Consider the following 23,096-nt stretch of genomic DNA (forward strand, 5'->3'; position numbering starts at 1 on the left):
AAATTTGTTAGAGTACAATTTTTCATAATAATCTGAAATGATTCTTTTAATTTCATTTGGTTCTGTTGTGATGTGGTCCTTCTCATTTCTTATTCGGGTTATTTGTTTCCTGTATTTCTTTAGTCAGTCTAGCCAATGGTTTATCAATTTTGTTAATTTTTTCAAAGAACCAGCTTTTGGCTTTGTTAATTCTTTCAATTGTTTTTCTGTTCTCTAATTCATTTAGTTCAGCTCTAATTTTTATTATTTGTTTTCTTCTGGTGCCTGATGGATTCTTTTGTTGCTCACTTTCTATTTGTTCAAGTTGTAGGGACAGTTCTCTGATTTTGGCTCTTTCTTCTTTTTGTATGTGTGCATTTATTGATATAAATTGGCCTCTGAGCACTGCTTTTGCTGTGTCCCAGAGGTTTTGATAGGAAGTATTTTCATTCTCGTTGCTTTCTATGAATTTCCTTATTCCCTCCTTGATGTCTTCTATTACCCAGTCTTTTTTCAGGAGGGTATTGTTCATTTTCCAAGTATTTGATTTCTTTTCCCTCGTTTTTCTGTTATTGATCTCTAGTTTTATTGCCTTGTGGTCTGAGAAGATGCTTTGTAATATTTCGATGTTTTGGACTCTGCAAAGGTTTGTTTTATGACCTAAGATGTGGTCTATTCTAGAGAATGTTCCATGTGCGCTAGAAAAAAAAGTATATTTTGCAGCAGTTGGGTGGAGAGTTCTGTATAAGTCAATGAGGTCAAGTTGGTTGATTGTTGTAATTACATCTTCCGTGTCTCTATTGAGCTTCTTACTGGATGTCCTGTCCTTCTCCGAAAGTGGTGTGTTGAAGTCTCCTACTATAATTGTGGAGGTATCTATCTCGCTTTTCAATTCTGTTAAAATTTGATTTATGTATCTTGCAGCCCTGTCATTGGGTGCGTAAATATTTAATATGGTTATGTCTTCCTGATCAATTGTCCCTTTTATCATTATATAGTGTCCTTCTTTATCCTTTGTGGTGGATTTAAGTCTAAAGTCTATTTTGTCAGAAATTAATATTGCTACTCCTCTTCTTTTTTGCTTATTGTTTGCTTGATATACTTTTTTCTATCCTTTGAGTTTTAGTTTGTTTGTGTCTCTAAGTCTAAGGTGTGTGTCTTGTAGGCAGCATATAGATGGATCGTGTTTCTTTATCCAGTCTGTGACTCTCTGTCTCTTTATTGGTGCATTTAGTCCATTTACATTCAGGGTAATTATAGATAAATAAGTTTTTAGTGCTGTCATTTTGATGCCTTTTTATGTGTGTTGTTGACAATTTCATTTTTCCACATAGTTTTTTGTGCTGAGGCGTTTTTCTTAGTAAATTGTGAGATCCTCATTTTCATAGTGCTTGACTTTATGTTAGTTGAGTCGTTACGTTTTTCTTGGTTTTTATCTTGAGTTATAGAGTTGTTATACCTTTTTGTGGTTACCTTATTATTTACCCCTATTTTTCTAAGTAAAAACCTAACTTGTATTGTTCTATATCGCCTTGTATCACTCTCCATATGGCAGTTCAATGCCTCCTGTATTTAGTCCCTCTTTTTGATTATTGTGATCTTTTACCTATTGACTTCCATGATTCCCTGTTATGTGTATTTTTTTTTTTAATTAATCTTAATTTGTTTGTTTTTGTGATTTCCCTATTTGAGTTGATATCAGGACGATCTGTTTTGTGACCTTGTGTTGTGCTGATATCTAATATTATTGGTTCTCTGACCAAATAATATCCTTTAGTATTTCTTGTAGCTTTGGTTTGGTTTTTGCAAATTCTCTAAACTTGTGTTTGTCTGTAAATATCTTAATTTCGCCTTCATATTTCAGAGAGAGTTTTGCTGGATATATGATCCTTGGCTGGCAGTTTTTCTCCTTCAGTGTTCTGTATATGTCGTCCCATTCCCTTCTTGCCTGCATGGTTTCTGCTGAGTAGTCAGAACATATTCTTATTGATTCTCCCTTGAAGGAAACCTTTCTTTTCTCCCTGGCTGCTTTTAAAATTTTCTGTTTATCTTTGGTTTTGGTGAGTTTGATGATAATATGTCTTGGTGTTTTTCTTTTTGGATCAATCTTAAATGGGGTTCGATGAGCATCTTGGATAGCTATCCTTTCGTCTTTCATGATGTCAGGGAAGTTTTCTGTCAGGAGTTCTTCAACTATTTTCTCTGTGTTTTCTGTCCCCCCTCCCTGTTCTGGAACTCCAATCACCCGCAGGTTATCCTTCTTGATAGAGTCCCACATAATTCTTAGGGTTTCTTCATTTTTTTTAATTCTTTTATCTGATTTTTTTTCAGCTATGTTGGTGTTGATTCCCTGGTCCTCCAGATGTCCCAGTCTGCATTCTAATTGCTCGAGTCTGCTCCTCTGACTTCCTAGTGTGTTGTCTAATTCTGTTATTTTATTGTTAATCTTTTGGATTTCTACATGTTGTCTCTCTATGGATTCTTGCAACTTATTAATTTTTCCAGTATGTTCTTGAATAATCTTTTTGAGTTCTTCAACAGTTTTATCAGTGTGTTTCTTGGCTTTTTCTGCAGATATCCTAATTTCATTTGTGATATCATTAAGCATTCTGTAAATTAGTTTTTTATATTCTGTATCTGATAATTCCAAGATTGTATCTTCATTTGGGAAAGATTTTGATTCTTTTGTTTGGGGGGTTGTAGAAGCTGTCGTGGTCTGCTTCTTTAAGTGGTTTGATATGGATTGTTGTCTCCGAGCCATCACTGGGAAACTAGTTTTTCCAGAGAATCCGCTAAAAAAAAACTGCAGTCAGATCCCTATCAGAGTTCTCCCTCTGGCTCAGGCTATTCAGATGTTAATGAAGCCGCCTGCGTCCAGTCCAAATCCCTGCGGGACGGTTCCCCGGCTCGGATGCTGCTCTTTCTGCTCCAAGATCAGTCACTGCCTCCCCGGGACTTCTCCTACCGGCTGCGCCCACGCCGCCCGTGGAACCGGCTGGTCCCCCTCCCGGGGTTAGTTCAGGGGGGTGGAGCAGGTCTCTGTGCTTGTGCCGTACCTGACTGGTACGCTGGCTCCAGGCTCTGGAAACAATTGCTGCTTCCCGTATTAGTTCGTTCTCCATCTCTAAATCTGTGTTTGTTGTTCAAGGTTCGTAGATTGTTATGTATGTGATCGATTCACTTGTTTTTCCGTGTCTTTGTTGTAAGAGGGATTCGAGGTAGCGTCTGCCTAGTCCGCCATCTTGGCTCCGCCCAAGCCCTCCACTGGGTTTTTTAAAGACAATATTTGTGAGTCGTTAAGTTTTTGAGAAAATAGAGATGTTTATTTAAATACTGTTACAGGGTAATCAATTACTAAAGGAATCAATGATAAAAATAATTTCCGTATTTTTTAAGAAAAGGGGAGTTTCTTCCTGCAGACATAGCATTCTGCACACAATGTTTTACTATTGATGGCATCATTCCGAGCACATGAACATGATTCAGAGAACTACCTGGTTTTCCACAACCAAAGTGAAGATGGAAGATGTTCTCTTGGTTGGGATTTCTTATTCACAGAGTTAGAAGGTCCAGTGCAGGATTCTGTCAGTAGTACCAAGAGAAAAAGGCACAATAAGGCCATGAAAAGGGCACAGTGGGATAGTCACCGATGGAATGTTACATTTTCAGAATCATCAGGACCTGCTGGAGGCACTGGATCTGCTCTAAGGTTTGACCCTTCTGGTGGTTGGGAGGAGCCCTGGTAGGGCGGGGGTTAAAGTGCTAAACTGCTAACCAAAAGGTCGGCAGTTTGAACCCACCAGCCGCTCCATGAGAGAAAGATGTGGCAGCCTGCTTCTGTAAAGATTTACAGCCTCAGAAACCCTATGGGGCAGATTTACTCTGTCCTTTATAGGGTCCTTATGAGTCTGAATCAACTGGGTGGCAGTGGGTTTTGGTGGTTGAGAGATGAAGAGCAGGTGGTAGAGAAACTTGCAGACTTCTTGGTAGCATCTTCAGCCTTTGAAAGGAAACAAGCGTTTCTCCATGACAAATTCTTCGTTCAGTTCTCCTTGTCTACCCGTCCCCAATCACTCCCTGTCTCAGGACCTGCCCCCATAAAGGCTGTGTACTTCCCTATGTCCCCCCTTTACCCTATGTCTTTCCTCCTTTGCCCCATCAAGAGAGTCAGCCCAGGCTCTGTGACAGACTGTTAAGGTCAGGGATAGAGGAAGGAGTGAATCCATGTGCTTCCTTTTCTCAAGTCCTGCTCTTTCCACCTATGGCAGGGCCTAGAGGCAGGGAAAGCCCTGTACAGGTAGAGCGGCCTGGATCTTAGTTCCTCTATTCTGGGCAGGGTTTCAGGTAAACATCCTTCTTTCCCGTCCTCCCTCAGCCTCTCCTCACCCTGGATGCAGTGCATATCTCTGAGTGACTGTCCCTGTCCCCATGTCATTGAACCTGGTCTAGATTGGTCCCTGTTCAGACAGGTGGGCACTCAGCTGGTCTAGAGATCTGGAATCTGGCATGAGCCTGTCCTCTGAGACCTGGCCTCTTCTGAACCTGGTCCCGTCTTAGTCTCTACTGTTAGCATTTTGCTTCACTCGCTGTAACTCAAGCCATTTTCCGTGAAAAAGCAGCCATGACACCCAAGTGTTTGCAAAACCCTTTTTAGCTTCATTTTCTAGGGATAGGATCCGCCCTTCTCAGGTTAGCCTGGTGGATGGAATCCCCTTCCTTTTGCTCGTATCATCTAGAGCTAACTAGTTGTTGCTGCGCACATCTGAGTTCCTCCAATGCCTCGTGTTCCTGCTGTCCCACACCATCAACCAGGTGGATCTCTCCTAGAAGGAAACCCTGGTCTGCATCTGGCCTGACTTTGCTAAACCCCTTTAGCAGCAAAAGCTCCAAGTCTTGGTATGGGCATCTTCCCTTTGTCACTGGCCCTTGACAGTGAGGATTTATCAGTACTGAAGGCTGAGGGAGACCTAGCTATTCCTATGAAATGATTGGATGAGAAGGTTCAGTGGCTGGGGCAAGGGTAGGACCCTGGGATCCTCCTCTCCCCAGTCCTCACAGCAGGCCACCCGCCCCATGCTGCCCTCTCGATTCTGCTCGCAGTACCTGTCACTCTAAAGCACATGGCCTTGGATGCCAAGTAGGATTAAGCAGGTGAGGAAGATCCAAGGGCTCAATGTGATGGCTGTGGCTATGGCCATGGGTGGTGGTGCTGAAAAGGAACCAGAAGAGTGAAAACCCTAGTCTATATCCCAAACCTGAGAAGACACCTTCCTCAGCTCATGTCAGCACAGGAAAACCAAACAATGTACATATTTGCTTGCCCTCTATCATGTGGCAGCCACTGTGAGAGGTCCTGTTAGGATATGGGATGGACCTGTCTTCAAGGAGCTCACACACTCAGTGAGAGAAGCAAAAGCTTACAATTCCCACTCACTCTTGCTGTGGCTGAAGAGGAGGTGATGAATGAGGACAAGAATAAGGGATTCATAGGAGCTGACATTTGAGGTGGATATGAAGGATTTCCAGAAATTGACCAAAGGAGATGAGAAAGAAAAGTGATTCTAAGAAGAAGGAAAAGCAAGAAGAAAATTTCTGGAAACATCACGGTGCCCAAATGTTTGGGGCCAACAAGAAAAGCAGGGTGAATGGATCACAGGTGTGTGCAATGAGGAGGTATCAACAGGTAAGAAGGGAAAGGGAGGATGGGGTGAAAATTCCTATGTCCATTATTCTCCCATGACGGATTCATTGAGGAATGGATCAACACGCACACATGTATGCATGCATGCACACGCAGACACTCAGAAAAGGAAACTACTGCTTCTTCCCTCTTCTCAGTTACCTGTTGGCTCCAGCATTTTCTCCCAGTGCTCCCAAAACTCTGTAAGCCATCTGTTGCAGTCTCCTTCTGAGGTTTTTCTGAAGAACTCACTCAAATCTCTGTCCTTCTCCCACTCCTCTTGCATCAGTCTGGCTCCAGGATGCACCTTTGTCCACGTCTTTTTTTCCGAGTCAAAGAGGAGGAACATCTGTCCGTCAAAGCGGAACCGCCAGGATGCTCCGGTGTGTCTGCCTGCTTCACGCTGACAGCACATCTCTGCCTGCAGGGTGGGAGGAGCTGCCCCCCAAGGAGAGAGATCACCTTCTAGTCCTGACCAATTTTCTGCCCCAACTTGGCACCCATCTCCTCTGCTCCTCTCTTACTTCCTGCCCTAAGCTGTCCTCCAAGTCTGGCCCTTGCTGAGGGGTCTCTTGGGTGGGATCAACTCACACTTTTTTAAAATATAAAGAAAATAACAGCACCCAGTTCTTCGACATCTGCTCTTCTCCTGTCCTCCCCCAGGTGACATCTGCAAGCATGGGGTCTTCTCACACTTACCACTGGTTGTGTCATTCTCTGGTTTAATGCGAGCCAGCAGGTATTTGAGCTCATCCCCCACGTCTTTCAGAGTTTCAGTCTGTTTTTCCCACTCCTTTGTGGCATTTATCTTCATCCCCAGGGGACCCAAGGTTATGACTTTTCTGCTGCCACAGTCATAAAGAACAAAAATCTTTTTATCCACGTGGCCTCGAACCTCACACCATCGCTGTCCAGGTGGGGGCTTAAACATGACAGTGAAGTTGTAGCAAATGCAGTGAGTGTCTGTGAGAGAAAATCTCAGGTGAGGTGAGGGTTGTGGTGTGGAGAAGAGGACCCATTAGATACCTTGTACCCAGTCTCCGTGACAATAGCACCCTCAATGGGGCTGGGTTGGCAGGGAAAGGCACGCCCTTTACTTTCACTCCCCCAGTCAGAAAGACCTGTGTTTTTTCTTAGCCTAGTCTTTCCTGTGACTTATGGTCATAAATGACACATGGTGAACTTTGATGTAACCACAGACACCATGGTGCTGTGATGGATTTTGCTGTGACTGGAGATTTGTGAACAAACAGATAGATAGTGGCTGTCCTCCAGGAGCTGACACTCCGGCAGAACAGAATGGAAATAGACACTGTGTTATAAGAAAAATGACAACGACAGGGACCCCCAGGATGGGCTTCACGCAGAAGCACCTGTGCTTTGGCCAAAGCAGAGGGGCCCCTTTGTGTCTGCACCTGCAGGGCCCAGTGCCCAAAGAGTGGATGAAGCCAAGGTGGAGTGGAAGAGAGGACCCCATTAGACATGGGGGGATGGGAATTCCAGAAACAAGTTTTCCAAACTATCTCAGGGACTTAGGAGAAGGGCCAGCTGGAAAGGATTCACACAGGGATTGGTGAGACCCAGGACTAGAAAGTCCCAGAGAATCTTGGCCCTGTAACAAAACACACCCCACATGAGCACCCAAGACTGTCACCCACACATCTGAAACCCTGAGACTCAAACCAGTAATAAACAAGAAAAGCTTGGAGAACTTAGGTAGCAGGTACAAAACCACACAAGAGGCCACTTCCCTCTCCCTGAACCAAGGCACACCCTTCCCCTCAGGTGAGGAACCCTAACAGCACAGGTAGAGTGGATGCAGGGAGAGAAGAGAAGGCATCGCTCCTCCAGAAAAGAACAAGGAAAGAAAATGTGTAAAGCTGTTAGTGGTAATGACTTTGGGCAAGTCCCTCAGGTGTTGGAAAAGAGTAGGAGAGGGGAGTTGGGGTGGGGGTGGAGGGTTGTTTCTCCAAACTTCCTGCAAATCCCATGTCTCCCTCCTCCCCAGGCATAAACGCCCCCCCCCGCCCCCCCGCCGCCGCATTGCTTTTCATTGTCGTCGCCTCTTTTCCGGTTTTGTACTCCTTACCAGAAGGCGAGAGACAGCCCCGCGGCCAACTGTTCGGGAGGAGTTGAGGCGCTGGAGGCTCGAGAAGAACCCCATCCTCCCTTCCCAGGACTTACCAGCTGGTGCAGCGAAGGACCAGCCTGGCAGATGCAGCAGAATCAGGAGGCCAGGTAGGAACTTGGTGTCCGGAGCCAGCGCCATGGGGTCGTGTAGCGCAGAGTGGAATCCCAGTGGCTACTTCAGTGCAGGAATTCTGCAGGTTCCCTCGGGTTGCTGGTGTCGCCTGCAGTCTCTAGGCTGTAACAGCGGAGCCCTGCCCTGGCACTGACCTCTCTTGCGGAGAGCCACGCCGCTACTTTCTGGGGCCGCCCCACCGGTTGTCTTCTGAGTGCAAGCGGTGACACATTTCCTCCCTGCCTGGCACCGCCGCAACTGCCCCGGAGCCAGCAGCACGAGCTGCAACCTTACTCATTGCCACCACCCGACTGCGTGCAGGAATGTGGCTGGAGCCCTGCCCCCGTCCCGCGCTGCTGCCCTCCTCCCCGTTTATTTCCCTCGCGGAGCGCCCTGCTCCTAAGGCTGCTTCCCCAGTAAGAAAAATGTAGAAATTCTAACACACACACAAAGACCAGACTGTGGCCTCACAGACGGAAAAACCTCCAGAGTATGGGCCCCACGACACCCTTTTAGCTCAATAATGAAGTCACTCCTGAGGTTCACCCTTCAGCCAATGATTAGGCAGGCCCATAAAGGGCAATGAGACTGAAGGGACACACCAACCCAGGGGAAAGGACTAGAAGGCAGAAGGGGACAGGAAAGCTGGTAATAAGGAACCCATAGTTAAGAAGGGGACAGTGTTGACATGTTATGGGGTTGGTAACCAATGTCATAAAGCAATGTGTGTACTAATTGCTTAATGAGAAAGTAGTTTGTTCTGTAAACTTTTATCTAATGTATAATAATTAAAAAAAAAAAAAGTGGTTACCTTGAGGTCAGTGTCTGGAAGCTCAGTTCTTGGAAGAGGGGCCTTGTGAAGCCAAGTTTTTAGAAGAGGCCTTGTGAAGCCAGTTCTTCAGGAAGGCCTTAGCTAAGGTTTTGCACATATAGCAGTGCCCTGGGTGCCACTTGGGAGGCACCACTGAGCAGTTTCTATTAACATGGCAGTTTCCATGGCTGGCTGTGAGAGATCACTCAGCAAGTTAAAACGAATACTTTTGTTATTTGAGAGCCTCGGTGGGTCAAGGTAGGCTGTGTGATCCTGCTCTGCTGGGTGTAGAAAGAGAAGAAACTGAAAAAACTGACTTAGAGTATATCATAGACCAATTTTCATCAGTGAAAGCAAGGAAGGTCCAGTCGTAATTTTCATGTAGTGCCATGATGTGTAAAGTAAAGGATTAATGAGCTTGACTTGTATTTTTGAGCTGATGTTATGATAACGCTATGTGTCGGAATCCATTCAGCAATGGGTTTGGTTTTATTTATTACGATAACATTATCTAAAGATAGGTGTCAGATGTTTGAACAAGGACAGCAGTGTAGTGAAGGGGTACAGAGAGGGGCACTTGTCCCTGGGGAACAAGTCTAAGATGAGGGGCGGAATGACTTCCCGGGAGCCACAAACATGGAAGGCGCCTGACTGAGACAGCCATATGAGGAGGGGAAGGTGTTTCTGCTGCAGGTCGGGGCTATCAGTCTATTCGTCCTGAAGTTGGGGGGGGGAGGGGGAGAGAGACTGCAATTTAGACATTGCCCTGGGGTACTCTTACCCTCCCTAGGCCTCTAAACCCGTTGCCGGCAAATCAGTTCCGACTCATAGTGACTCTCGACTCTGTAGGGGTGCATTTCAGTGCTTGCCACAGGCGCTATTTTGTCCCATGTGCCACATTTTTCTCACATGAAGCTCCTAGTGAGTTCAAACCACCAACCTTTAGCTTGACAGCCCAGCCCCTTAAGCACCGTGGCACCAGGGCTCCTTCCGCGGGCCAAAGTCCTGTAAAATCAGCCATCTTTCCTACCCCTGTTGTTGGATGCCATGATTCATAGCCAGCGAGCCTTTTCTCCTGGAGCAGCTGGTGGGTTCGGAACCACCCACCTTTTGATTAGATCTTAACCACTGACCCATGAAGGCTATTTCTACTTCCTTACCATCTATACAGCCTCGTTTCTGTCTGGGCCTCGGAATTGCTCCTGTAGCTTCCAACCTGCTTTTGGTATAGTTCCTGAAATATTTACATGTATTTTTATGCTGTGCTCACCCTTTTCTTCTCTACCCCCTTCTCCCTGACCACCATATCTTTGCCTGTCTCCATTCCCCCGTCAGGTGCTTTTCTTCTTTTTTTGCAGGACTTAAGATCTGGGTCTATTGATTCTCCAGTCTTACATCAAAATGGCTGAGGACAGCAGTTAAGTGTCCTCTCATCAATGATGTTTTCTAATAGATTCTATCCTAATGGAGACCGCGACCATCAGAAAACCTAAGTAACTACTCATTGGGAAAAGTATGGAGGCCCTGAGGCAGGAATGTCTATTTCCAAGTTTTGTCTTGTGAAAACTTCTGAACTCTAAGCTATATAGCCCCCTTGAGGCTTCTAATACCTATCACATCCTACAGCTCCACCCCAACTGGTTGTTGTTGTTAGGTGCCGTCGAGTCGGCTCCGACTCATAGAGACCCTATGCACAACAGAACGAAACGCTGCCCGGCCCTGCGCCATCCTTATAATTGTTATTATGCTTCAGCCCATTGTTGCAGCCACTGTGTCAATCCACCTCGTTGAGGGTCTTCCTCTTTTCCACTGATCCTGTACTTTGCCAAGCATGATGTCCTTCGCCAGAGACTGATCCCTCCTGACAACATGTCCAAAGTATGCAAGACGCAGTCTCGCCATCCTTGCTTCTAAGGAGCATTCTGGTTGTACTTCTTCCAAGACAGATTTGTTCGTTCTTCTGGTAGTCCATGGTATATTCAATATTCTTTGCCAGCACCACAACTCAAAGGCATCCCCCACGTGTGTGTCAGTTTGTCATACTGTGGGGGCTTGCGTGTTGCTGTGAAGTTGGAAGTTATGCCACCGGTATTCAGATACCAGCAGGGTCACCCATGGAGCACAGGTTTCAGCTGAGCCTCCAGATTAAGACAGATGAGGAAGGAGGACCTGGCAGTCTACTTCTGAAAGGTATTAGCCAGTGAAAACCTTATGAATAACTGGCTTTTGTCAATTAAATAATGTTTTTAGCCCTTTTGTTGTTCATCCGCTTTCACAGTGGTCTCATTCAATCAGTACTCATCCATCCAACTAACATTTAACTTAAACTCACATGGCAGGCCAAACTGGTGATGAATAAAATTATTACCTGTTGAGTGTGAATGAGACTCCTGGTTTTTGGGGTTCCCCATCTCTGACCTTCATTCACACCCACTCACAGAGATCCCCAGTGACAGAGGAGGTAGCCATGGGCTGCATTGCAGGGCTTGGTCTCTCATCCACGGTGTCCCTGGTCTTAGCCCACCGCAGGGAAGGCAGGACTAAGAATTAAATTAGGAAACATGGGGAGGGCTTGGCATGTGCAAGCACAGGGTTACTTACATGATTTCATTCATTCTCCTTGCATTCCATAAGTAACATTTGTTATTCTACAGATGTGCACATTGATACACAGGAATGTTAAGAAACTCCCACACGGCTGAACAGCCAGAATTTCATGTGGACACCTGGCTACTGTATCTGAATGTATGATCTATACAGCACACCCGTTCAAAGTACCTCTGGAGCACAGTGCATCCCCACCTGGGATCTGGCGTGAACCTGGTGCCAGGAGCTTGCACTAGGGCTGAGCTGGGATTCCAAGGTGTTCACAGAGGTCCATTCTTCTCCTCACCAGGCTGACATGGCCTGGTTCTAATGTTAGCCCCCTCCGTCCTTTCCTGCTTACCTATCACCTTCCCCAAGTAACTCAGCCTCATGGATTGGGGCTGCTTGGTCCTTTCCAGTTGCCTCCTCCCAGAGGTCAACCCAGGCTCCTGTTCTCCAGCCCTACGCACAGGAATCTGTTTTTAACAAACATATTCTGGACCCAGCAGTTTGGAAGCTGTTGTCCGCAATGCCCACAGGCCTCATAATGACTGAGGCCAAGAGGCAGTTAGAGTTTCCAGTTGGCGGTGACTGGCGAGAGCCAAGTGATGAACTGAATGGAGGTTGGGTTCTTCCATGGCTTCAGGTTGTGCTTAACATGCGCTCACTGCACCCTAAGGTAATTCTGTTTATCACATAATTATTGAATAAAAGCCACATTATTGTTATTTTGCTTGCAAACTTTTTTACAACAATCTCTTAATAAAAAGAGAGACAATCTGTTTTCAAAGACCACATGAAGTAAGTGGGGAGACAGACAATTGTACAATCAACCAACACAAAGTGAGATACTCTTACTGTAGACCCCGGTATTAGGAATGGAAAATTTATTTAGCCTGCAGAGTGTGCAAAATACTTGACAGGAGGTTATTTTTACCCAGCTTTGACAGACAACTGTCTCTTGGCCAGAGGAAAAGGGAATCCAGGTAGATGAATGTGCAAGAGTGTCATGGGATAAACACAGATCTTGAAGTCTGAAGACCTGAGATCACATCCTTTGGGGCATATGGCAGGTGTCTTAATGGACCAGGACAGGTGTCTTAAACTCACAGGGTCCTGGGAGGGAACCTAAGAAACACAACAGGCCCTACTTCCCAGATTTTTACTTTGTTTTTGAGAAGCTTAACTGAGAAAATTCTAGTGACAGTTCTTTGTAAAAGGCACATTTTAAAACAAACCTTTGACTTTAGTGGTCCATTTGGTTGAGAACCACCACTCATCTGTCAGTTTGTGGTAATGTGGTGGATTGCATATTGCCGTGATGCTGGAAGCTATGCCACCATTATTTCAGATACCAGCAGGATCATCCATAGTGGAAGATGATCAACAAGATGGATTGACACAGTGGCTGCAACGATGGGCTCAAGCATAGCAAACAAAACAGGCAGCATTTTGTTGTGTTGTACATAGGGTCACTATGAGTGGGAACTGACTCAATGGCACCTAACAACAACAACATCCATAGTAGAGAGGTTTCAGGGGAGCTTCCAGACCAAGACAGTCTAGGAAGAAGGACCCGGTGATCTACTTCTGAAAAAACTGGCCAGCGAAATCCTTATGGGTAGCAGCAGTGCATTGTCTAATGTAGTGCACCCATATGAATATGGGAAAACCTGGTGGCATAGTGGTTAAGTGCTATGGCTGCTAACCAAAAGGTCGGCAGTTTGAATCCACCAAGTGCTCCTTGGAAACAGAGTAGTTCTACTCTGTCTTATAGGGTCACTGTGAGTCAGAATTGACTTGATGGTGTCATGGATTGAATTGTGCCCCCCCAAAATATCTGTCAGCTTGGCTAGGTCATGATTCCCTTGTATGATTGTCTACCATTTTATCATCTGATGCGATTTCCCTATGTGTTATAAATCCTATTGCTATGATGTTATATTGAAGAGCTCTACAAGATTAGTGTCTTAAGCCAATCTCTTTTGAGATATAAAAGAGAGAAGTGAGCAGAGAGACACGGGAACCTCATACCACCAAGAAAGCACTGCTGGGAGCAGGGTATGTCCTTTGGACCCAGGGTCTCTGCGTGGAAAAGCTCCCAGACCAAGGGAAAACTGATGCATCACAAGGACCTTCCTTCAGAGCCAACACAGAGAGAAAGCCTTCCCTTGGAGTTGGCGCCCTTGATTTGGACTTCCAGCCTACTGGACTGTGAGAGAATAAACTTCTCTTTGTTGAAGCCATCCACTTGTGGTGTTACTTTATAGCAGCTCTAGATAACCAACACAGACAGCAACGATTTATATGAATATAATTACCTCAGGTTTGGAGGGCTGTCAAAATATGCTGGGGAAGAGCTGCCTCCTCAAAGTAGAGTCAACCTTAATGACATGTACGGAGAAGGCATTCGGGACCTTCATTTGCAGATGTGGCACGACGCAAAATGAGAAGAAACAGCTGCAAACATCCATTAATAATCGGAATGTGGAATGTGTGAAGTATGGATCAAGGAAAATTGGAAGTTGTCAAAAATGAAATGGAACACTTAGAAATCATTATCCTAGGCATTAGTGAACTGAAATGGATTGGTATGGGCCATTCTGAATGGGACAATCATATGTTCTACCATGCTGGGAATGAAAAATTGAAGAGGAATGGCATCACATTCATCATCAAAAAACATTTGAAGATCTATCCTGAAATACTATGCTCTCAGTGATAGGAAAATATCCGTAAACCTACAAGGAAGACCAGTCAATACGACTATTTTTAAAATTTACACACCAACGACTAAGGCGAAGATGAAGAAATTGAAGATTTTTACCAACTTCTGCAGTCTGATATTGATCAAACATGCAATCATGATGTATTGATAATTACTGGTGAAAAATGTGGAAGTTGGAAACAAAGAAAAGCGATCAGTAGTTAGAAAATATGGCCTTGGTGACAGAAAGGCTGCCAGAGATCACATGACACAATTTTGCAAGACCAACAACTTATTCATTCGAAATACATTTTTTCAACAACATAAACGGTGACTATACACATGAACCTTGCTGGATGGGATACACAGGAATCCAGTCGAGTACATTTGTACAAAGAGATGGTGGAGAAACTCAATATCATCAGTTAGAACAAGGCCAGGGCTGACTGTGGAACAGATATCAATTGCTCATACGCAAGTTCAAGCTGAAGCTGAAGAAAACTAAAATAAGACCACAAGAGCCCCAAAGTATTTCTGACCCGAATTTAGATATCATCTCAGGAATAGATTTGACACACTGACACTAATGACCAAAGACCAGATGACTTGTGGGATGACATCAAGGCCATCATACACGAAGAAAGCAAAAGGTCACTAAAAAGCCAGAAATGAAAGAGAAGACCAAAATAGATGTCAGAAGAGATTCCAAAATTTGCTCTGAAACATAGAGAAGCTAAACCAAAAGGAAGAAATGATGAAGTAAAAGAGCTGAACAGAAAATTTCAAAAGGTGGCTCAAGAAGACAAAGCAAAGTATTATGATGAAATGTGCAAAGACCTGGAGACAGACAACCAAAGGGGAAGAACATGCTCGGCATTTCTCAAACTAAAAGAATTGAAGAAAAAAATTCAAGCCTGGAGTTGCAATATTGAAGGATTCCATGGGGAGAATACTAAACGATGCAGGAAGCAACAACAACAAAAACAATGACAAAAAGGAAGGAATAGAGAGTCACTGTACCCAAAAGAATTGGTTGACATTCAACCATTTCAGAAGGTAGCATGTAATCAAGAACCTATGGTACCAAAGTAAGAGGTCTGTCTTGGTCATCTATTGGTGCTATAACAGAAATACCACAAGTGGATTTTAGCAAAGAGAAATTTATTCTCTCACAGTCTAGCAGGCTAAAAGTCTGAATTCAGAGTGCCAGCTCTAGGGGGAAGGCTTTTTCTCTCTTTAGGCTCTTGAGGAAAGTCCTTATTATCAATCTTCCCCCAGTTGAGGAGCTTCTCATTGCAGGGACCCTGGGTCCAAAGGGTGCACTATGCTTCTGGCTCCCAGAGCTTCCTTCTTGGTGGTATTCTATCTCAAAAGAGATTGTCCCAAGACACAATCCAATCTTTTAGATTGAGTCCTGCCTCATTAACATAACTGCCGCTAATCCCACCTCATCAACATCATAGAGATAGGATTTACAATACACTGGAAAATGACATCAGATGGCAAAATGATAGACAATCATACAACACTGAGAATCATGACCTAGCCAAGTTGACAGATATTTTTGAGGGACACAATTCAACCCACGACAAGGTCCAGGCTGCACTGAAGGCATTGGCGAAAAGCAATGCTCCAGGAATTGACGAAATACCAGTTGAGATATTTCAACAAACAGATGCAGCACTGGAAGCGCTCACTAGTCTATGCCAAGAGATTTGGAAGACAGTTACCTGGCTTTCTGACTGGAAGAGATCCGTATTTGTACCCATTCCAGAGAAAGGTGATCCAACAGAATGCAGAAATTATCAAGCAATATCATTAATATCACACAAGTAAAGTTTTGCTAAAGGTCATTCAAAAGCAATTACAGCGGTACATCAACAGGCAGGTACCAGAGGTTCAAGCCAGATTCAGAAGAGGATGTGGAACCGGGGATATCATTGTTGGTGTCAGATGGATCCCGGCTGAAAGCAGAGAATACCAGAAAGATGTTTACCTGTATTTTATTGACTATGCAAAGGCATTTGACTTTGTTGCTCATAAATTATGGATAACATTTCGAAGAATGGGAATTCCAGAGCACTTAATTGTGCTCATGAGGAACCTGTACTAAGACCAAGAGGCAGTCATTAGAACAGAACAAGAGGATAGTGCGTGGTTTAAAGTCATGAAGGATGTGTGTCAGGGTTGTATCCATTTACCATACTGAATCAATATGTATGCTGAACAAATAATCTGAGAGTCTTGACTATATGAAGAAGAACCAGGCATCAGGATTGGAGGAAGACTCATTAACAACCTGGGATATGCAGATGTCACAACCCTAGTTGCTGAATGTAAAGAGGACTTGAAGCACTTACTGAAAAAGATCAAAGACCACAGCCTTCAGTATGAATTACACCTCAACGTAAAGAAAACAAAAATTCTCACAACTGGACCAATAAGGAACATCATTATAAACAGAGAAAAGATTGAAGCTGTCAAGGATTTCATTTTGCTTGGATCCACATCAACACCCACAGAAGCAGCCATTCAAGAAATCAAAGGACACATTGCATTGATCAAATCTGCTGCAAAATATCTCTAAAAAGTGTTAAAAAGCAAAGATGTGACTTTAGGAACTAAGGTGCGCCTGACCCAAGGCATGGTATTTTCATTCACTTCATATGTACATGAAAGCTTGACAATGAATAAGGAAGACTGAAGAAGAATTGATGCCTTTCAATTATGGTGTTGAAGAATACTGAATATACCATGGACTGCCAGAAGAACGAACAAATCTGTCTTGGAAGAAGTACAACCAGAATGCTCCTTAGAAGCAAGGATGGCGAGACTGCGATTTACATACTTGGACATGTTATCAGGAGGGACCATGTCATAGACTGAATTGTGTCCCCCAAAATATCTATCAACTTAGCTGGGCCATGATTATCAGTGTTGTGTGATTGTTCTATTTCTAGCTTTTTAAGGAAGCCCAAAATCGATTTCCAAAGTGGTTGTACCATTTTACATTCCCACCAACAGTGTATAAGTGTTCCAGTCTCTCCACAACCTCTCCAACATTTATTATTTTGTTTTTTGGATTAACGCCAGCCTTGTTGGAGTGAGATGTTATCTCATTGTAGTTTTGATTTGCATTTCTTTAATGGCTAAAGATCATGTGTATTTCCTCATTATCTGTTAGCCACCTCAATGTCTTATTTGGTGAAGTGCCTGTTCATATTGTTTAATTAGGTTATTTGTCTTTTTGTTGCTGAATTTTTGCAGTATCATGTAGATTTTAGAGATCAGACACTGATGGGATTTGTCATAGCTAAAAACTTTTTCCCAGTCTGTAGGTAGTCTTTTTATTCTTTTGGTGAAGTGTTTGGATGAGCACAAGTGTTTGATTTTTTAGGAGCTCCCAGTTATCTAGTTTCTCTTCTGGAGTTTGTACATTGTTAGTAATGTTTTGTATACAGTTTATGCCACGTATTAGGGGTCCTAGAATTTTCTCTGTTTTTTCTTCCATGATCTTTATCATTTTAGATTTTATATTTAGGTCTTTGATCCATTTTGAGTTTGTTTTTGTGCATGGTGTGAGGTATGGGTCTTGTTTCATTTTTTTTGCAGATGGTTATCTTTTTTATCCAGTTATGCCAACACCATTTGTTAGAGTGTCTCTTCCACATTTAACAGACTTTGGGCCTTTGTCAAATATCAACTGCTCATAGGTGGATGAATTTATGTCCGGATTCTCAATTGTGTTCCATCATTCTGGTATCGTTGTACCAGCATTGGGCTGTTTTGACTACTGTGGCAGTATAACAGCTTGTAAAATGAGATAACGTGAGGCCTCCTATTTTCTTCTTCTTCAGTAATGCTTTACTTATCCAGGGCCTCTTCCATTTCCGTATGAAGTTGGTGATTTGTTTCTCCATCTCATTAAAAAATGCCACTGGAATTTGAATCGGGATTGCATTGTATCCGTAGATTGGGCTGGGTAAAATAGACGTTTTTACAATATTGAGCCTTCCCATCCATGAACAGATGTAGTCAGTTTGATTTCTGTGTGTTCCATCTGGCAAGGTCCATGTGTACAGTCACCGTTGATGTTGGTGAAAGAAGGTGTTTGCAATGAAGAAGTCACTGGTCTTGCAAAATTCTATTATTCGACTCTGGCATTGTTTCTATCACCAAAGCCATATTTTCCAACTACTGATCCTTCTTCTTTGTTTCCAACTTTTGCATGCCAATCGCCAGTAATTATCAATTCATCTTGATTGCATGTGCGATCAATTTCAGACTGCAGCAGCTGATAAAAATCTATTTCTTCATCTTTGGCCCTAGTGGTTGGTGAGTAAATTTGAATAATAGTCGTATTAATTGGTTTTCTTTGCAGGTGTATGGATACTATCCTATCACTGACAGCATTGTACTTCAGGATAGATCTCGAAATAGTCTTTTTGACGATGAATGCAACACCATCCCTCTTCAAGCTGTCATTCCCAGCATAGTAGACTATATGATTGTCTAATTCAAAATGGCCAATACCAGTCCATTTCAGCTCACTAATGCCTAGGATATCAATGTTTATGCATTCCATTTCATTTTTGACAACTTCCAATTTTCCTAGATTCATACTTCGTACATTCCAGGTTTCAATTATTAATGAATATTTGCAGCTGTCTCTTCCTCACAACTGGACCAATGAGCAACATCGTGATAAACGGAGAAAAGATTGAAGTTGTCAAGGATTTCATTTTACTTGGATCCACAATCAACAGCCATGGAAGCTTGTTGTTGTTGTTGTTAGGTGCCGTTGAGTCAGCTCCCACTCATAGCAACCCTATGCACAACAGAACAAAATGCCGCCTGGTCCTGCGCCATACTTAAAATCATTGTTATGCTTGAGCCCATTGTTGCAGCCACTGTGTCAATCCACCTCGTTGAGGGTCTTCCTCTTTTCCGCTGACCCTGTACTTTGCCAAGCACGATGTCCTTCTCCAGATAATGATCCCTCCTGACAATATGTCCAAAGTATGTAAGACACAGCCTTGCCATCCTTGCTTCTAAGTAGCATTCTGGTTGTACTGCTGCCATGGAAGCAGCAGTCAAGGAATCTAAAGATGCATTGCATTGGGTAAATCTGCCGCAAAGGACCTTTTTAAAGTGTTGAAGAGCAAAGATGTCACCTTGAAGACTAAGGTGCTCCTGACCCAAGCCATGGCATTTTCAATAGCATCATATACATGTGAAAGCTGGACAGTGAATAAGGAAGACCGAAGAAGAATTGGCGCCCTTGAGTTGTGGTGTTGGCAAAGAGTATTGAATATACCATGGACTGCCAAAAGAACAAAGAAACCTGTCTTAGAAGAAGTACAACCAGAAAACTCCTTAGAAGCAAGGATGGCCAGACTGCGTCTTACATACTTTGGACTCGCTGTCAGGAGGGATCAGTCCCTGGAGAAGGACATCATGCTTGGGAGAGTACAGGGTCAGCGGAAAAGAGGAAGACCCTCAATGAGGTGGATTGACACAGTGACTGCAACAATGAGCTCAAGCATAGCAGAGATTGTGAGGATGGCTCAGGACTGGGCAGTGTTTCGTTCTGTTGTGCATAGGGTTGCTGTGAGTCAGAACCGACTCGATGGCACCTAACAACAACAACAACATCCATGAGCAAGGTATAGTTTTCCACTTATGTAGATCTTTTTTGGTTTCTTTTAGTAGTGTATTGTAGTTTTCTTTGTATAGGTCTTTTACGTCTCTTGTTAGATTTATTCCTGAGTATTGTATGTTCTTTGGGGCTATTGTAAATGGTATTGATTTGGTGATTTCCTCTTTGAAGTTCTCTTTGTTGGTATAGAGGAATCCAACTGATTTTTGTGTGTTTATCTTGTATCCTGATACTTTGCTGAAATCTTCTATTAGTTCCAGTATTTTTCCTGTGCATTTTTTGGGGTTTTCTCTATATAAGATCATATCATGTGCACATAGAGATACTTTTACTTCTTCTTTACCAATTTGGGTGCACTTTATTTATTTTCTTGCTTTATTGCTCTGGCTAGGACCTTCAGCACAATGTTGAATAAGAGGGGTGATAAAGGGCAGCCTTGTCGAATTCCTGTTCTAATGGGGAATGCTTTCAGACTGTCTTCATTCAGGACGGTTTTGGCTATTGGCTTTGTATAAATGTCCTTTATCATGCTGAGGAGTTTCCCTTCTGTTCCTGTTTTGCTGAGAGTTTTTATCATGAATGGGTTTTGAACTTGGTCAAATGCCTTTTCGGCATCAATTGATAAGATCATGTGGTTCTTGTCTTTTGTTTTACTTATGTGATGGATTACAAAGATTGTTTTTTTAATGTCAAACCATCCCTGCATACCTGGTATGAATCCCACTTGGTCAAGGTGAATTTTTTTTGATATGTTATTGAATTCTATTAGCTAGAATTTTGTTAAGGATTTTTGCATCTAAGTTCATGAGGGATATACATCTGTAATTTTCCTTTTTTGTGATGTCTTTACCTGGTTTTAGGATTATGCTGGTTTCATAGAATGAGTTTGGGAGTATATTCCATCCTTTTCTATACTCTGAAATACCTTTGGTAGTAGCGGTGTTAACTCTTCTCTGAATATTTGGTGGAATTCTCCAGTGAAACAGTCAGGGAGAGGGCTTTATTTTTATTGGGAGTTTTTTAATTACCTTTTTCAATCTCTTCTTTTGTTATAGGTTGATTTAGTTGTTCTACCTCCGTTTGTGTTAGTTTAGGTAGGTGGTGTGTTTCTAGAAGTTTGTTCATTTCCTCTAGGTTTTCCAATTTGTTAGAGAACAATTTTTCATAATATTCTGTTATGATTCTTTTAATGTCAGTTGTGTCTGTTGTGATATCGCCCATCTCATTTCTTATTTCAGTTATTTGTTTCCTCTCCTGTTTTTCTTTTGTCAGTTTGGCCAGTGGTTTATCGATTTTGTTGACCTTTTCAAAGAACTAGTTTTTGGTTTTGTTAACTGTTTCAATTGTTTTTCTATTTCATTTAATTCTGCTCTAATTTTTATTATTTCCTTTCTTCTGGTGACCGAGGGCTCCTTTTGCTGCTCTCTTCCTATTTGTTTGAATTGTAGTGTTAATATTTTGATTTTGGCCCTTTCTTCTTTTTGGATGTGTGCTTTTATTGCTATAAATTGACCTCTGAGCACTGCTTTTGCTGTGTCCCAAAGCTTCTGGTAGGATGTGTTTTCATCATTGTTTGTTGCTGTGAATTTCTTCATTTCATCCTTAATTTGTTCTATATCCTGGTAGTTTTTGAGCAAGGTGTTGTTCAGTTTCCATGTGTTTGATTTTTTTTCCTTACTTTTTCTGTTATTGATTTCTACTTTTATGGATTTATGGTCAGAAAAGATGCTTTGTAAAATTTCAATGGTTTGGATTCTGTTAAGGCTTGCTTTATGGCCTAATATGTGGTCTATTCCGGAGAATGTTCTATGTGTATTGGAAAAGAAAGTATACTTGACTGCTGTTGGGTGGAGTGTTCTGTATATGTCTATGAGATCAAGTTAGTCGATTATGGCGTTTAGATCTTCTGTGTCTTTACTGAGCTTCTTTCTGGATGTTGTGTCCCTCACTGAAAGTGGCGTCTTGAAGTCTCCTACTGTTATTGTGGAGCTGTCTATCTGTCTTTTCAATGCTATTTGAGTTTGTTTTATGTATTTTGGAGTCCTGTCCTTGGCTGCCTAAATATTTATCATGGTTATGTCCTCCTCGTGTATCGATCCTTTAATCATTATATAGTGTCCTTCCTTATCCTTTGTGGTGGATTTTACTTTAAAGTCTATTTTGTCAGAGATTAATATGGCCACTTCTTCTCTTCTATGATTGTTTGCTTGATTTTTTTCCTGTCCTTTGAGTTTTGGTTTGTTTGTGTTTTCGAGTCTAAGGTGTGTCTCTTGTAGGCAGTATATAGATGGATAGTGTTTTTTTTTAATCCATTCTGCCACTTTCTGTCTCTTTATTGGTGCATTTAGTCTATTTACATTCAGTGTAATTTTTGATAGGTATAAGTTTAGTACTGTCATTTTGATGGTTTTTTGTGTGTGTGTTTGTGCATTGTTGACAATTTCTTTGTTCCACTTAATTTTCTGTGCTGAGTTGTTTTTCTTTATGTATTTTCTTTTCATCTTTTTCACTGTTGTTGATTTTGTATTTGCTAAGCCTTTATGTTTTTCTTGTTTTTTTATTTTGATGTGTAGGTTTGTTATTTTCCTTTGTAGTTACCTTAATATTTACCCCTATTTTTTAAGTTTAAACCAGTCTTTAATTTCGTTATATCACCTTGACTTCCTCTCCTTATGAAAGGTCTGTGACTACAGTTCTTAGTCCCTCTTTTTTTGTTTTAATGTTGCCTTCTTTTGCATACTGATGTCTCTGTTTCCCTATTTTCAGTGTTTTAGCTTTCATGTAATTTTTGTGACCACTCTATCTGAGTCTATATCTGGTTGTTCTGTCCTGTGTTCTAGTCTTGGGTTGTTGTCTGATGTTACTGATTTTCTAAACAGAGGACTCCCTTTCTTATTTCTTATAATTTTGGTTGGTTTTTGCAAGTTCCCTAAACTTCTATTTATCTGGAAATGCCCTAATATTGCCCTTATATTTGAGAGACATTTTTGCTGGATATATAATTCTTGGCTGGTGGCTTTTTTTCAAGGTTTCATACATGTCATCCCATTGCCTTCTTAGCTGCATGGTTTCTGCTGAGTAGTCCGAGTTTAGTCTTATTGATTCTCCTTCGTAGATGACTTTTCGTTTATCCCCAGCCACTCGTAAAATTCTCTCTCTGTCTTTGGTTTTGGCAAGTTTAATTATAATACGTTTTGGTGAGTTTTGGGGGGATCTACTTTGTGTGGGGTTTGATGAGCATCTGGGATAGATATCTTCTGATCTGTCAAGATATCAGAGAAGTTTTCTGCCAACAAATCTTCAACAGTTCTCTCAGTATTTTTTGTTATCCCCCCCTGCTCTGGCACTCCAGTCAAGGTTATTCCTCTTGATAGAGTCCTGCATAATTGTTAGGATTTCTTCATTTCTTTTAATTCTTTTATCTGATTTTTC

General features: G+C 42.4%; 1 protein-coding gene across 1 annotated transcript in view; it reads left to right on the forward strand.

Annotated features, from left to right (window-relative positions):
- The window catches only part of LOC126070298 (uncharacterized), a 138,360-nt gene that overhangs the window by 37,816 nt on the left and 77,448 nt on the right, over positions 1-23,096 (forward strand). The window contains exon 4 of the mRNA XM_049874353.1: positions 7,752-7,897. Within this exon, the coding sequence (XP_049730310.1) occupies positions 7,752-7,897 (146 nt within the window). The remainder of the gene's footprint in view (positions 1-7,751; positions 7,898-23,096) is intronic.

This window comes from Elephas maximus, chromosome 1 (genome assembly GCF_024166365.1).
Source record: "Elephas maximus indicus isolate mEleMax1 chromosome 1, mEleMax1 primary haplotype, whole genome shotgun sequence".
NCBI lineage: Eukaryota > Metazoa > Chordata > Mammalia > Proboscidea > Elephantidae > Elephas > Elephas maximus.